The sequence below is a fragment of the Geotrypetes seraphini genome, chromosome 11 (assembly GCF_902459505.1).
Source record: "Geotrypetes seraphini chromosome 11, aGeoSer1.1, whole genome shotgun sequence".
Classification (NCBI taxonomy): domain Eukaryota; kingdom Metazoa; phylum Chordata; class Amphibia; order Gymnophiona; family Dermophiidae; genus Geotrypetes; species Geotrypetes seraphini.
This window is the reverse complement of record NC_047094.1, coordinates 74,533,596-74,549,044: the sequence shown is the minus strand read 5'-3', so window position 1 is coordinate 74,549,044 and position 15,449 is coordinate 74,533,596. Positions and strand designations below refer to the sequence as shown.

At 41.3% G+C, this 15,449-nt stretch overlaps 1 protein-coding gene across 1 annotated transcript in view; it reads left to right on the top strand.

The window, feature by feature from the left end:
- The window catches only part of LOC117369096 (heat shock cognate 71 kDa protein-like), a 45,881-nt gene that overhangs the window by 17,933 nt on the left and 12,499 nt on the right, over positions 1-15,449 (top strand). Inside the window, exons 2-6 of the mRNA XM_033963090.1 lie at positions 3,895-4,104; positions 5,816-6,021; positions 6,551-6,703; positions 9,176-9,731; positions 10,941-11,143. Of these exons, the coding sequence (XP_033818981.1) occupies positions 3,900-4,104; positions 5,816-6,021; positions 6,551-6,703; positions 9,176-9,731; positions 10,941-11,143 (1,323 nt within the window). The 5' untranslated portion in view covers positions 3,895-3,899. The remainder of the gene's footprint in view (positions 1-3,894; positions 4,105-5,815; positions 6,022-6,550; positions 6,704-9,175; positions 9,732-10,940; positions 11,144-15,449) is intronic.

Genomic DNA, 15,449 nt, shown 5'->3' with positions numbered 1-15,449 from the left:
AGGATGTCGGGAGATTCCTTGTGTGACTCAAGTAAGAAACTTCTAGATTTGGAGCACTGTGCAGTGATATAATTTTCTCACAAAAAAAGGGAAAAAGCCAAAGGATATCTATGAATGCATGACTGCAGTTTATTGTGAGTCTGTTCCACCATTCTACATAGTAAAATTTTGGAGCAAGCAGCTTGTGGGGTAGAGAGTCCATCGAAAATTACCCTCACATTGAACAATGGCCTGTGGAAGCAACTTCCACAGAAATGTGCAAGAAAGTCGAGAATTTAATTTTGTCAAATGAATTAAGATTTCCCTGAATAGCTGAAGAAATGGGCTTTGTGGCAGGTACAGTTTGGAAAATAATTCATGAAAAATTGGGCATGTCTAAGGTAGTGCAAGATGGGTTCCAAGAATGCTGACGCCATGTTAGAAGGCCACTGGACCCCAGTGCTGTCAGGAGAACTTGTAATGTAATGTAATGTAATGTAATTTATTTCTTATATACCGCTACATCCGTTAGGTTCTAAGCGGTTTACAGAAAATATACATTAAAATTAGAAATAAGAAAGGTACTTGAAAAATTCCCTTACTGTCCCGAAGGCTCACAATCTAACTAAAGTACCTGGAGGGTAATAGAGAAGTGAAAAGTAGAGTTAGAGGAAAAATAAAAATAAAATAAAAAATTCTGAAGAAATTTAAATGATAGAAATAGAACAAAACAAAGACAAAAGGCAAAACAATAGATAAGATTAACTTGGAGATGTTCTGTGAAGACTAAAGGCAAAGTCATGGCAACGGTCTGGGATGATGAAGGACTTTTGCTTCTGGAGTTCATGCCACACAAGACAACCATAACCAGGGAGAGTTACACCAACACAATGATAACTTTGTGGGAGCGGAAAAAAGATTAGGAAAATTCACAGCAGGTATGCTGCTTCATCACAACAATGCACCTGTGCATGTCACGACAATCAGTCTGCCATCTGAGAATGTGGATTTCAGCAGCTGAACCATCCACCCTATAGTCCTGATCTGGCTCCCTCAGATTAAATCTGTTCTAGATAAATAAGCCTAAATAAGACCTGGGCTTCAGTGTGTCTCTCATATTTTTAAGTTTTTAGTTCTATTTAGTTTTATTTTGTTGGTTTCTACTTTATTTTGTTCCTTTCATCTACCTTATTCATAGTTTTACAGGGTTCTGTACTTTTTTTCTTTTAATTTTCACTCGGGCGAGTCAGAAAACATCTTGGATAGGAGGAGTTTGACAGTTATAGAATCACGGCATAACTGTCTACTAACCTAAAGGCCTGGAACGGTTCATTTTCAACAGAGGCCCTTCCAATCTGCGTGTGGTGACTGGAGATCGCTGCGGGGAGTTCGTTGCTGAAGGCGGGACCAGTGGAGGCATGGTTGATCGCTGCTGGTTGTTGCCTAGGATGAGGCGGCATCTGCTCTCTCATTGGGGAGGAGCTGGTGGTGTCTCTGGATCCATGGAGTGGGACTGTGCCGTGGACTCCTCCTACCGGTTTTCCGATGGAGACAGAGTGCTTTATTCTTCAGGAGCTGCCCATGAGCATCTGCTGCCCACCGAGAGCAGTGTGGCCTGGCGCTGGATTGTTCTATCTCTGTGCATGTTCTGCCTGGAAGCGATGAGTTGGGGCTGTGGCAGCTGGAAAGCCCGAGCTGATATCTGTCCCATCTGGACTTTTGCCGTTGGGATTATTTAAAATATGCTGTGGCAACAGAGCTGCTTCAGGAAATTGGACTTCTGACAGACTTATTTGATTTTGGTTTTCAATTTTTTTCTTCCAGTTTATGAATTATTTTAAATTTTATTCCATTGTTTTTACCCCTATTCTTTGATTAATTGAATTCTATTGTTTAACGGTTCCTCCCTTCTATTCTTTTTTACATATTCCTTTAATTCATTTCGAGATCATTTATATAGATGGTGCTCCTATCTGTAATGTTAAGAATTTCTATGAAATATTCTACATGCTTTTCTCATCTCCACTCCTTCCTGCCCTCCATAGTCCTCCCTACCCTCTTCTAACCCCTTCCTCTGTAATATCGCCTAGAGCTTGTACAGGTATGTGCGACACACAAATGGAAGAAATAAATAAATAAAATTTCCTGTTCTGAGTTTTTAAGAAATCTCTCCATGGACAGTGGTTTTCAAGTGATGAAGACGTCAAGGAAGTACTTGTGATCTCTGGTTTGAAGGTCAAACAGAATTCTTTTCAAAGGGGTTAGTCATTGCAGGAAAAGTGGATGAAGTGTAGGGAGCTATCGGGGGACTAAATAGAAAAATAATTTTATTATTTTTTTAACTCGTTCTCTACTGAGGTAGATAAATATTGAATGCCCCTCGTATATCTGGGAAAATGCTGAATAAATCTGTCCCATGGAGGTATTTGTGTATACATGGGTGCATTAGTATAAATATTAGTGATGTGCATTTGTCTAAAATGATACGAGATATGTTGGCACATCCCATGTTGTCTGCCTGAAATAAGAGGAAATGCAACATATTTTTGGGGTTTTTTTCCCTGTGCACTCCTAAATGACATAAACCTAAAGAAAACATTTGAACTGTACAACCCTAATAAATGTCAGTATGGACCTGTTTGCTAATGTATCAATACACATGGTGTAGATTTGGTAAATGGTGCCTAAGTGTGAATTCCACTGTTTATAATATATTAGCTTGAGTCTTCATTTTCATGCCTAACTGGAGTAAATGCTTATGAATGAGTAAATGTGAATATTTAATACAACAGTGCCTAAAGATTGGACATATCCCCTTTGGAGTTGCGATCTTTTTATAGGATAGGGTGTAGATTAGTTACACAAGTGCTAATTTTTCCCAGTTAGCTATTGCCAACAAAATCTATTAGTTTACATACATAACATAACATCGAATTTCTAGACCACATAACCATAAGTTCGGTTTACAAAAGGTTATAAAATGAAGAAGTACAATGGGGTCTATTTAGTCAGATATTTTAAGAAGAGGAATGTTGTCAACTGATTTCTGAAATGTTCGTAAGAACAAGACGTAATGATCAACGATCGAAATTCTTTGTCATAAGAAGCTGCCTGGTATGAAAGCGTATAGTCAAGATATTTCTTGCTTTTACACCCCTTAACCGATGGGAAAATAAAAAGGGCATGTATAAGCAACTTTGTTCTATAACTGCGTAACAATTTGGGGGCTTGAATGCCAGTGTTAGTACATGGCTATGGAAGTATGTATGTATATATGTGTGTGTGTATGTATAGTATATATATTATATATAGGGCTCCTTTTTACAAAGGCACATTAGGGCCTTAACACGTGGAATAGCGTGCGCTAAAATGCCGCACGTGCTAGCCGCTACCGCCTCCTCCTGAGCAGGCGGTAGTTTTTCGGCTAGCGCGCACTATAGTGCACGCTAATCTGGTCCATGCATTAAAAACACTAGTGCACCTTTGTAAAAGGAGCCCATAGTGTGTGTATTAAAAAACATATTTAATACAATAGCCTGAATTAACCGGTACCCATGGCTATTGATAAATGCCAGATAACTCTCAAGCAACCAGAAATTACATTTATTATTAAAAATAGGCCTAACTAATACTATACCCCATACTATGTCATACCATAAACTGTTCCAGACAAACTACTGGATTTGTGGTAGGCAAAGCGCGGGTGTACTTGGGTGTGGCGTGCCAAGTTTATACTTAAATTCCCGCCAGAAATTGATTTTATTTTCATTTTTATATAAAGTATTACAGTATTTTTTTGTTTTGTTTTTGCTGGTTTCTTGAGTTCTGGTTAACAGTTTACTGTGTATATAAAACTATTAGTGTAGCACTTTTGCACTGTGTATACATCCATTCCATTATGTGTATCTGTTCCAGACACAATGTCAAAAGGTCCAGCAGTAGGGATTGATCTGGGCACCACCTACTCTTGTGTTGGTGTCTTCCAACATGGCAAAGTGGAGATCATTGCCAACGACCAAGGTAATAGGACCACACCCAGCTATGTGGCCTTCACGGACACCGAGCGGCTGATCGGAGATGCTGCCAAGAACCAGGTGGCCATGAACCCTACTAACACTGTGTTTGGTGAGTCTGGCATAGCCCATATCCATCTAAGCTACACTGTTCTCCAGACGTGCACCTTATCTATGCATACATGAAAAAAACATGTCCTTTGCTACACACAGTTTCTGCCCAGGATTTTCACACAGTCCTTCTGTAAAAAATGCTACACTAGCTTTTTTTTTTTTTTTTTTTTGCAACAAGGTGAAATATAAGTACAGTCCATCAGTGTAGATAAAAACTGAGATTAAAGGCAAATTTCCATGGAAAAATCAACCAGTCATTAACAATACAAGTCTGGGGCCAAAATCTTTTTAAGGGGGTATTTTGGGAAAGAAGCTGCAAGAGATGAACATTGGCTTTCCAATTTATTTTAATACCTTAGTTCAGAGGTTGCCAACCTGTCATCTTAAGGGCCACAAACACTACTACTACTACTACCACCACTATCACCCTCCCCTCCCTTGCAGGTTTAATTACAATGCTTTTGTTTTAACAATAAATAAATCTGTCACTGTGGCAGCGTTTTGTTTTATTTTTGGAGAAAAAAATGTCAACCTTTAGGCAGTAATTAATTACACTCTCCTCATCCCCCTTCCCCCAATCCCCTGATAGATTCCAAACATTGACTTTGGAACTCGTGTAGTAAAAGGGAAGACTGAATCTGTATCTGAACCTGTCTTTTCATAAGGCCACATAATTGTGGAAAGTGGCATTCTACACTGTAAATACACTTCCTTTTGGCTTGCTGAGTTATGGGTCTTTTTGTATATCCTATCGCCAGTCATCAACTTCTGAATCCAGCATGCCTGGGCCCATTCAGTTTCTCCTCCAGTTCCCTGCCCTCAGCCTTCCAAACCTTCCCCATATGCTGCTGCGCCACAGCCAAAGTGCCGCCTCTTCATAGCATCCTGTTTCTGGGCGGGACGCCCAAAGAGACTCCTGGCAGTGGCAGAGGTGGCATGCCTTCAGTGGCCATACAGTAGCATGTGCGGAAGGTTTGGAGGGCTGAAGCAACAGGGAACTGGAGGTACAAGTGAGAGGATGCCAACTGCAGGGGGCAGGTGGGCCATGTGCTGGAGACTGAACTTTAAGAAAATGTTGAAAATACAATTGTTAATGCCTTCTTGTGCTGATGCTGTTTGCTGCTTTACCGCCATGTAAATGTTTTTATGGGATTTTGTCTTTCCATCTTGTTGGATGAATTTGAAGAAAGGTTTTAATAATGATACTATTAGTTAAAGTTTTGTTGTGTTTGTTCTGTTGAAACATGTTTTAGTATTTTTAATATGTATGCATGTAATTTTGTAAACCGTGTAGTTTTTATGCGGTATATAAATTTTTAAATAAATAAATAGTTTTGTTAGTCATTGTCTAGCATAAATCCTTGGCTATTCCTCCCCCCCCCTTTTTTTTTTTTTTTTACATTCTGGGTCTGAACCATTGCATACCTTTTAGATGCTTGCCCAGACTTTAACATGACAGTAGAGACTTGGCCTTTGTCAGGGATAGGGAACTCCGGTCTTCGAGAGCCGTATTCCAGTTGGGTTTTCAGGATTTCCCCAATGACTATGCATTGAAATCAGTGCATGCAAATAGATCTCATGCATATTCATTGGGGAAATCCTGAAAACCCGACTGGAATACGGCTCTCGAGGATCAGAGTTCCCTACCCCTGGCCTATGTGATCTGATCACATGGGTAGTCTCATGATTCCTGAACCATATTTCCACAGATGCCAAGCGACTCATTGGTCGACGCTTTGATGATCCTATTGTACACGCCGACATGAAGCATTGGCCTTTCTGTGTCATTAATGATGGTGGGCGGCCCAAAGTCCAGGTGGAGTACAAAGGAGAAACCAAGACCTTCTATGCAGAGGAGATCTCCTCCATGGTGCTTACCAAAATGAAAGAAATCTCTGAGGCCTACTTGGGGAAGGTGAGGACAGAAGGGGAATTTTTGGATACTTTGAATTTTGCTGAAATCTCTTCCAGTAGTTTTGTTTTCTGTATTATGCACCTGGCTGGAGCCTTAGGCATTCTTAGGCCCTGTGAGTCTGTCAAATAACTACATCTTCTTTTTTTACCTAGCTCCCACAGCTACTGTTCTTATAGTGGCTCCTAGTGGCCAGAAACAGCAGCATTGGAAGACCCATGAATGAGTTTGACAGAACTTAAGAGTTACACAGATTGGTGCTTCTCATTCCTGTTCTAGAAACACTCCTAGCCAGTTGGTTTTTCAGGATTTTCCAATTAAAAGAAATATGCATGATAGATCTGCATACAATGGGTCTTGAGAGATTTGCATATTTCTTTATGTATATTCACTGTATTAGTTCTGAAAATCTGGCAAGGATTCATGTAGATAGTACAGGGTATCTTAATTTTGAAGGACCTTTGATTGTTTAGATAGCGCTAGTAGGTGCACATGTTTCTGGCTTTTTCTCACATTTCACTTCCCTTCTTAGACCATCACCAATGCTGTTATAACAGTGCCAGCCTACTTCAATGACTCCCAACGCCAAGCCACCAAGGATGCAGGGACCATTTCTGGCCTCAATGTGCTTCGTATTATCAATGAACCTACAGCAGCTGCCATTGCCTATGGACTGGATAAAAAGGTGAGAATTCTGCTCTCTCAGGGCAATTACCCCAGCTTGGCAGGGACTATAGGTCTAAATATGCATCTTTATACAGATTATGCATTTGGTGCTGTCTAATATAGAGAGGATGGGTTGATGATGAATAATTTCTAAATAATTGGCCATGCCTAAGCAGCGAAATGTGACTAAGGATTCATTTAAATTTGACCAAACAACTTTTGGCATGGTCAGATTTAGTAAAATAGTAAATGTGTGGTCCATCCCATTTGCCCAGCAGTCACATTAATTTGAGGCAATATTAAATCAACAATGCCTTGCCTGGTATCCTGCGGTTTTGTATGGGGAGGATGAATTTTAAGAAAACGCTGAAAACTCAATTATTTGCCAATGCCTTCTTATACTAAGATGCATTTCAGTTGATAATCACCTTCTAAATTTTTCTGACATAAATGTATGATTTAAAGCTTGTTTGTACTTCTGAATTGATTGAATTTGTGTTCTATCCCTATTATAACAGGGATGATTAACGATGTTGTCTTGACATGTCTATGTTATATGTGATAATTATCGGAGGGAAACAAGATTCTATGAATGTGATATAGAAACAAAACAAAAAATGGAGGAACTGGAAACAAAATCCACAGTCAAACAAAACAAAGTTTCCAATTTAAATACACACTGGTGAAACATGCTCAATACCTTCACCCCTCTTAAACATATAGCTACAAGCTAACTTAAAGCCAATACAGCACAGATGGTGACCAGCATTTCATGATCATTTCTTCAGGGCTTTGAAGTGTTAGCAAATTACATGAGATGGACATCATGTCCTGGAAATGACCAAATTATGAATGGGGAAAACAAATGACTTGGAACTCCATGTGGCTTCATATAAGATGGACATTCCTATGATGCCACACAGACATTCATGCAGAGCAGGGAGGTTGCTTAAAAGTAGAGTAGTGGGTTGAGAATCAGGTGTTCCATGTTCAAATCCCACTTCAGCTGTTTGTGTGACTTTCTCTCATTTTTGAGCACTCCCACTAACAGATAAAATACCTACTGTACCCGAATATGCACCACTTCTATAGCCTTCAGGCTTGCAGTTGTCTTATAGATACGTATTGTACTTGAATATTTCTGTCTCTGGAGGGTCACAGTTTATAAAAGTAGTATTTTGTGTCCTTTGGTTTTCTAGTCCTCTGCATTAACCATCAGGCTACGGTACTCCTTTTGATCTGCATTCTACTCGTTTCTCATTCGGGGGAGAGTCAGGGAAACAACAACATTTTGGGATTAAGGAAGTGGACAATTGCTTAATCCACAGCACCTTTCCATATCCTGGAAGTGCCAAGCACCAAGTCTAAATAACGTCTATCTTTTTAGACAGACATCCTTCCCTTTCTGTGACTGGGAGTTGAATGTCCATATTTTGGGCCCTCCCTAGTCCCACCCAGACCATATTCCCTTACCATTGGACATCCATCCAATATGGACATCTAAGTGCCAGCTTTCAGACATCCAGAATGAGAAGGGGGGGATGGGACTTGTACTGTATACTGGTTTTTTGTGGTTACACATTCAAAGCAGTTTACATATAAACAGGTACTTATTTTGTACCTGGAGCAATAGAGGATTAAGTGATTTTCCACAGGGTCACAAGGAGCAGTGCTGAGATTGATCCTACAACTTACTAGGCCCCCTTATGGAGCTTCTAAAATATCCACCACAATGTCATTGAAAACATATTTAATTTCATTCAGCTCAATGCAACATTTTACAAGGAAATGCAGAAAATTGAGCAGCAAGGGACAAAGCTGCTTATTATAAGAAGGAAAAAACCTTGGATGCTTAAGTGAGCACCACAGCATTCATTCAGTTTTAAAGTGAACTCATTCCTGACCATCACTTAAATGACATCCATCAAAGGCAAAAATCCTCCATTCTCCTAATTATACTGAATAAATCATATGACATTTTGAATATAGTTTGAAAATGCTTATTTTTTTCCAAATAAAGGATTACCAATTGACGTGCTTAGGTTAATGTCTCGAGAGTATAGTATTTGGCTGGTTAAATGGTCCTCAACATCCAGTAATTGTCTGCATGGAAACAGAAATCAGGAGGAGAGATCAAATCTCTATTGATCTTTTCAGTACTGTTGCTGTTTTGTATAGCGCTACCGGATGTTCAAAGTACTTTAGACATGCAATAGCCAATCCTTATTTTTGGAATAGACTTCAGTAGAAACCTATTCTCCTTCTCTGTCAACTATATTCCCATCTTAATGGAGAAGGAAAGATAATGAGGAACTAATCAAGTAATTAACCTTTAATTAAAAAGCTAGTCGCTTTGCGGGTGAGTAGTATTATGTCTATTTGTAACTATATTTCTGAATCGCCTAAGGCTCACTAGCCATTCCTTCTGTGTAGTGAAGCGTGTTGCACTTGTTTGAGCATTTCTTCTCCTTTCCACTTTCTCTTACCATAGGTGGGTGGGGAGAGGAATGTCCTGATCTTTGACCTGGGTGGAGGCACCTTTGATGTCTCTATCCTGACCATTGAGGATGGAATCTTTGAGGTGAAGTCCACTGCTGGGGACACTCACCTGGGTGGTGAGGACTTTGATAACCGCATGGTTAACCACTTTGTGAGTGAGTTCAAGCGGAAATTCAAGAAGGATATAACGGATAACAAACGAGCAGTACGGCGACTTCGCACAGCCTGTGAACGTGCCAAACGCACCTTGTCCTCCAGCACCCAGGCAAGCATTGAAATCGACTCACTTTATGAAGGCACAGATTTCTACACTTCTATTACTCGGGCCCGTTTTGAGGAGCTCAATGCTGACCTCTTCCGTGGGACACTAGAACCAGTGGAGAAGTCTTTGCGTGATGCCAAGCTGGACAAAGCACAGATCCATGACATTGTCCTTGTGGGGGGCTCCACCCGCATCCCTAAAATCCAGAAACTGTTGCAGGACTTCTTCAATGGCCGTGAACTCAATAAAAGCATCAACCCAGATGAGGCTGTTGCCTATGGGGCTGGTATGTATTCTAGGGCTGAATGCAATCCACTGTATGCATAGGAAGTAATTGCACACTTTGTAAGTATTAGTGGGCATCCTGGAATACTAGAGTTGGAATCTCAAGTTTTGAATTGATCAATGGACTTTCTGGGCAAGCCCAGAAAGTCCATTGTTCCCTTTGTACATACATTCTAATCCCTGGCTCTAATACCTTGTATATGCTCATGGGTGTTAGACTTGAGAGACAATAAGCTTATGTATAAAACTAAGCAATGCTCTCTTTGTTTACACTTGGCATACCTCTTCCCTCAAGTAAACATGGAATCTAGATGACAAAAGAACAGGGTGTCTGATTATTATTACATCACTTTACATAGCAATCGGGTAGAGCAATCGGGTAGACAGCCTATGTAGAGTGGTCATATACCTTTAGCAATTGGCTATAAATAAGGACATAAGAACATAACTTTTTCCAAACTGGATCACAACAAAAGTCTATCAAGCCTAGCATCCTGTTTGCCACAGTAGTAAATTCAGGTCACAATCTATCAGGTTCTCATAATGTATATATTCTGCTTTAAAGCCTAAATGGATTACAACAAAGCAATCAAACAAATAAAATAACAATGAGACAAAATAAATATACCGTATATAAACTTTGTTATATAGAAGTAACGGCCCTTCAAAGTAGATATGGACCACAAATCCTCCACAAACACAAGAGTAATGGAAGAAAATGAAATCCTTAATGTAAAATAACATAAAATAGCAAATGTCCACCAGAGGGTAACAAAGATGATACAGAGCACCTGATACAGGATCCATGAGTTGTTGTTTTTTGGGGTTTTTTTGCAAATGCCTGCTTCAGGGGTCAAAAGCCCTGATGTTAAAACATCAATCTGAATACTACATTACCTTGATGGTCATATAAAAGCATAACATACAGCAGCTCTAATATAATATCAACTCTGCTGCAGCATCAACATGAACTTTCCTAGCTAAAGTTGGGCCTTCAAGTGATTTTTAAATTCTAGGTTTCATGCTGCTTACCCTTAAAGATAAGCAATCGCTTTTCCAAAGTCTACCTTAATGGCTTAAGGACTTCTTTCTCCAGAAAGTTGTCAACCTTTTTAAAATCGGCTGCATTACTACTTTTAACTATATCATCCATCAACAAGTTCTAGAGTTTAACTGTGCATGTCCTAATTAGTCTGTTTTATGATTCTAGCTGTGCAGGCTGCCATCCTTTCTGGAGATAAGTCTGAGAACGTGAAGGATCTACTGCTCCTGGACGTGACCCCACTGTCACTGGGGATTGAGACAGCTGGTGGAGTGATGACTGCCCTCATTAAGCGTAATACTACCATTCCCACCAAGCAAACTCAAACCTTCACCACCTACTCTGATAACCAACCAGGTGTACTCATTCAGGTAAGTGCTTGGGAGGTGAGGCGGGGGGAGAGGGTGGAAGAAAAGGAGAGAGGGAAAGAAGGTTATCCTAGGACAGGGGTAGGCAATTCCGGTCCTCGAGAGCCGGAGCCAGGTCAGGTTTTCAGGATATCCACAATGAATATGTACAAGATGAATTTGCAGGCACTGCCTCCTTGAGATGCAAATCTATCTCATGCATATTTATTGTGGATATCCTGAAAACCTGACCTGGCTCCAGCTCTCGAGGACCAGAATTGTCTACCCCTGCCCTAGAACAAGCAGGCAGCATATTCTCACATGTAGGCGATGTCATCTATTGAGCCTGATACGAACAGTGTTAAAAGTGAACTGTCACTTTAAGTTTTAAGAAACTTTGCAATTGCCCACACTGCACATGTGTGAGTGCCTTCTTGCATAATGTAGGCTTGTGGTTCCTCAGTTTTTTGTTTTCCGCAGTGCGAAGAAGTGCTTTTTTCTGGACTTCGTCCAGTCTTCATTGCCTTCAACCTGTATCAGTTTTTCTGAAAGGCCTTTGACCATTATCTTTTCACTTTGACATAGTTTTTCCTTAGTAAAAAAAAAAACAAGTTAAAAATATATTTTTCTTTTTCTCTCACTTGGGCCTATCAGCCTCAGTGTGGAGTTTTTCAGCCTTCATGTTCTTTTTTTGGCAGATTTTTTCTTTTCAATCATTGAGTTTAATTTGGCTGCTGCAATTTTTCCGTCATGTCAAAGCAGTTGACATGCTTTAAAAAGTGCTATTAGTGCCAGCGGCCTATTTCAATCACTGACCCTCATAGTTGGTGTTTGCAGTGCTTGGGTCTTGAACATCAGGTTGACACCTGTACGTGCTGTTTCATCTTACAAAATTACTCACTAAAAGATTGTTGCATTCAGCAAGAGAAACTCTTGGTTCAGCCATGGACACCAGAAAACATTCTGAGCCTGCAGTACCAGTATTGGATGAGATTCCAGCATCGGGGAAGCCAGCTAAGAAGCCATCCTCTTCCCAGCAAGCTTCGTAGGCCTCTACAGCATTGAGTCCCTCGATGCAGGCCAAACTATGATTCCATCACTCTTCATCTCTGCAGGTTGTGTCTCCTCCAGGGTGTGCATCCTCCTTGAGGTCACCCACCCCTCAACACTGTGCCACACCGATGGTGCTGGCTATTGAGCCAAGGGTACTGATGCAGCTCTTCAAAAAGCAACTTGATGAGTTTTTCAGGAGGGAGATCGATGACATGTTTAAATTATATGTGACACTGGTGCTAACATAGACTCCCTCAGTACTGGCCCAGCCTAAGCATAGCACTCCGAGGCCATGGGTTACTAATTCCAGATCTCCATCAGGGAGTCAGTTTGACTCATCAGTCTGCCAGTAGACGACTCTCTCCATCGAGACATTGATCCTCAACATCACACCAGCGACGCTTCCCATCAAAACATCATGACTCTTCATCAAAGCATCATTGTCCTTCTTTGACGCTCTGCATTGAGACACTGATGTTCAAGTTTCAAGTTTCAAGTTTATTAGGATTTTATATACCGCCTATCGAGGTTATCTAAGCGGCTTTTACAATCAGGTACTCAAGCATTTTCCCTATCTGTCCCGGTGGACTCACAATCTATCTAACGTACCTGGGGCTATGGAGGACTGAGTGACTTGCCCAGGGTCACAAGGATGTTCTACATCACATTGATCCCATGCATCCAGAGATAAGACAATGTCCCATCGCTCCTTTTCATCAGATCGGTACTGAAGACAGTGGGGAGCATCATCTCGTCTTTTGCCTCTTAATCTTATAGAGAGTAACCTGGGATTCCTGTAGTGGATTCTTATCTTGCATCACCATACTGACTCTGTGTGAGTTCACTTTGTCTGCTCCTGAGTCATATGGCATACCTTCAGATCCATCTCCTCCTCCTCCAAGAATATCTCCTCCTGAAGGACTTTTTTTTACTAAATACATCAGACAGCTGGGTAAGGCCCTCCCTATCAAATTAGAGGCTGATACTGAGCCCAGGGCAGAGCTCCTTGGTGCCTTAGATCAGTAGTTCCCAACCCTGTCCTGGAGAACCACCAGGCCAATCGGGTTTTCAGGCTAGCCCTAATGAAAATGCATGAGAGAGATTTGCATATAATGGAAGTGACTGGCATGCAAATCTGCTCCATGCATATTCATTAGGGCTAGCCTGAAAACCCGATTGGCCTGGTGGTCTTCCAGGACAGGGTTGGGAACCACTGCCTTAGATTATATGACGAACCTCCTAAGGAACTTCTCAAGTTACCATTGCATAATCTTAAGGAGGTCCTCTTTCGAAACTGGGAGACTCATCTTTCTGTTACTGTAGTCCTAAAGAAAATTGATTCACTCTACATTTTTCTTACTTGGAAAGTGGTCTTGATCTCTCTCACTTCTGCTCATCGAGAGAGTGAACTCCAAGCATTGGTGTTGGATGCACCATTCACAGTATTCTATCATGATAAGGTGATGCACTCATCCTAAATTCCTCCCAAAAATGGTCATGGAATTTCATCTCAATCAATCTATTGTGCTTCCAGTTATCTTCCCAAAGCCTCATGCTCAGGGGGCGTGGCTGAGCCCGAACGAGATGGCAGCTTGAGCGTCGTGCTCCTACACCCGAGTGAAAGAATCAGCACAAAAATCATTCTCCTTCATTTCTAACGACGGTAAAACACTCCTGCATTCTCCATTTCTTCAGGGGAGAAGGTACATCTGTGGGGGTTGCTCGTCGAGGTTGGCGGGATGTCGGATAAAAAAATCAGCAAACGCCACAAGCCCGACCCGGCCTCCCCTTCGAAAACGCCGCTTCCGGTTTCGGCGGCTGATTCCACCCGCGAAATTCTAGCCGAGCTTAGGGAATTAAAAGAGCTGGCAACGGATACTAAACAAAGCACAGATGAAATCAATGACAAACTCACCACTTTAGCAGAAGAATTTGCACAAATCCAGACTCGGGTGGGCACCCTCGAAAACAAAATGGAGGCGACCACTTTGCAAGTATCAGAGCTGCGCCGCCAGACCACCCGTATTGCAGTGCTGGAGCAAGAAATGGAAGATCAAAGTAACAGGTCTCGACGCTGTAATATTAGGCTGTTAGGCCTGCCGGAAAATGGGAGAGATTCTGAGCTCATTTCATTTCTGGAAGTTCTCATACCAAAAGTGCTTGACCTTACTTTTACACGTGACCTTGAAATCGAGCGTGCCCATCGTGTGCCTTCTAACCGCATCCCTGCTGACCGTAGACCCAGACCAGTGGTAATGAAAATCCTACGCTACCAACACGTTCTCCAAATCATGCAGAGAGCAAAAATCAAATCCCCGATTCAGCATGAAGGAAACACTTTACTGTTTGTGCCAGATTTGAGCAAAGCCACTGCACACCGACGCAAGTCTCTGCTGAACTACAGGCCGCAACTCAAAGCTCTAAATGCTAGATTTGGTCTAATGTATCCAGCACGCATGAGGGTGACCGTGAATAACAGCACTAAAGACTTCACCAGTCCAGATGATTTGGCTACCTTCATTGAACAACATTCACCAACCCCTATTAACCAGGTTTAAGGGAAAAATACCAAACTGAAGAAATGTTTACATGTACATAGGCATGAGTGACTAATTACAGTGCATATACTTCAATATGCTTCACTATGGTCGCTCAGTCCTATGGGCTCTGATAATATTTATGTTTATGGGTCAGGAGTGTTCTTGCAAGTGTTTAAGTTTTGGTCCTATATACTTCACATTTATACGGGTGTGGGGTTGGCCTTGTTCAGGTTGCTGTTTCGATGTTACTTAGCCGCACTCACATTGTCTGATAAGGGCGAAGTAGCTTCATACATTACCATCATGCCTTCATTATGAGGCAATGGGCTGATGGATATTATGGTCTTAGATATCTTGATCCCCCTGCCTGGCTGTCCTTGGAAAGTGAACTATACGGCCTACACAGACTCAAGTACCTGGCCGGTACTGTATTGACTAAAAGAGATAAGCTTGATGCCATCCTGACATCTTACAAAAAGGCTATTGATGAGGTAGACTCTACCTACGCAGTGGTATGGAATAACTCTAATTCAATTCCTCTCTGGAATAATGACAAATTCAAGATTCAGAATGAAATAGTAAATTGGAGACCATGGCAAAATTGTAACATATGGATTTTACAAGATATCATGATGAAAGCAGACTGGATACTTTTTCCAGAACTGGCGGCCAAGACAGGTCTACCTATCTCACAACATTTTCGATGGTTGCAGCTCCAGCACTGTATTAAACAATCT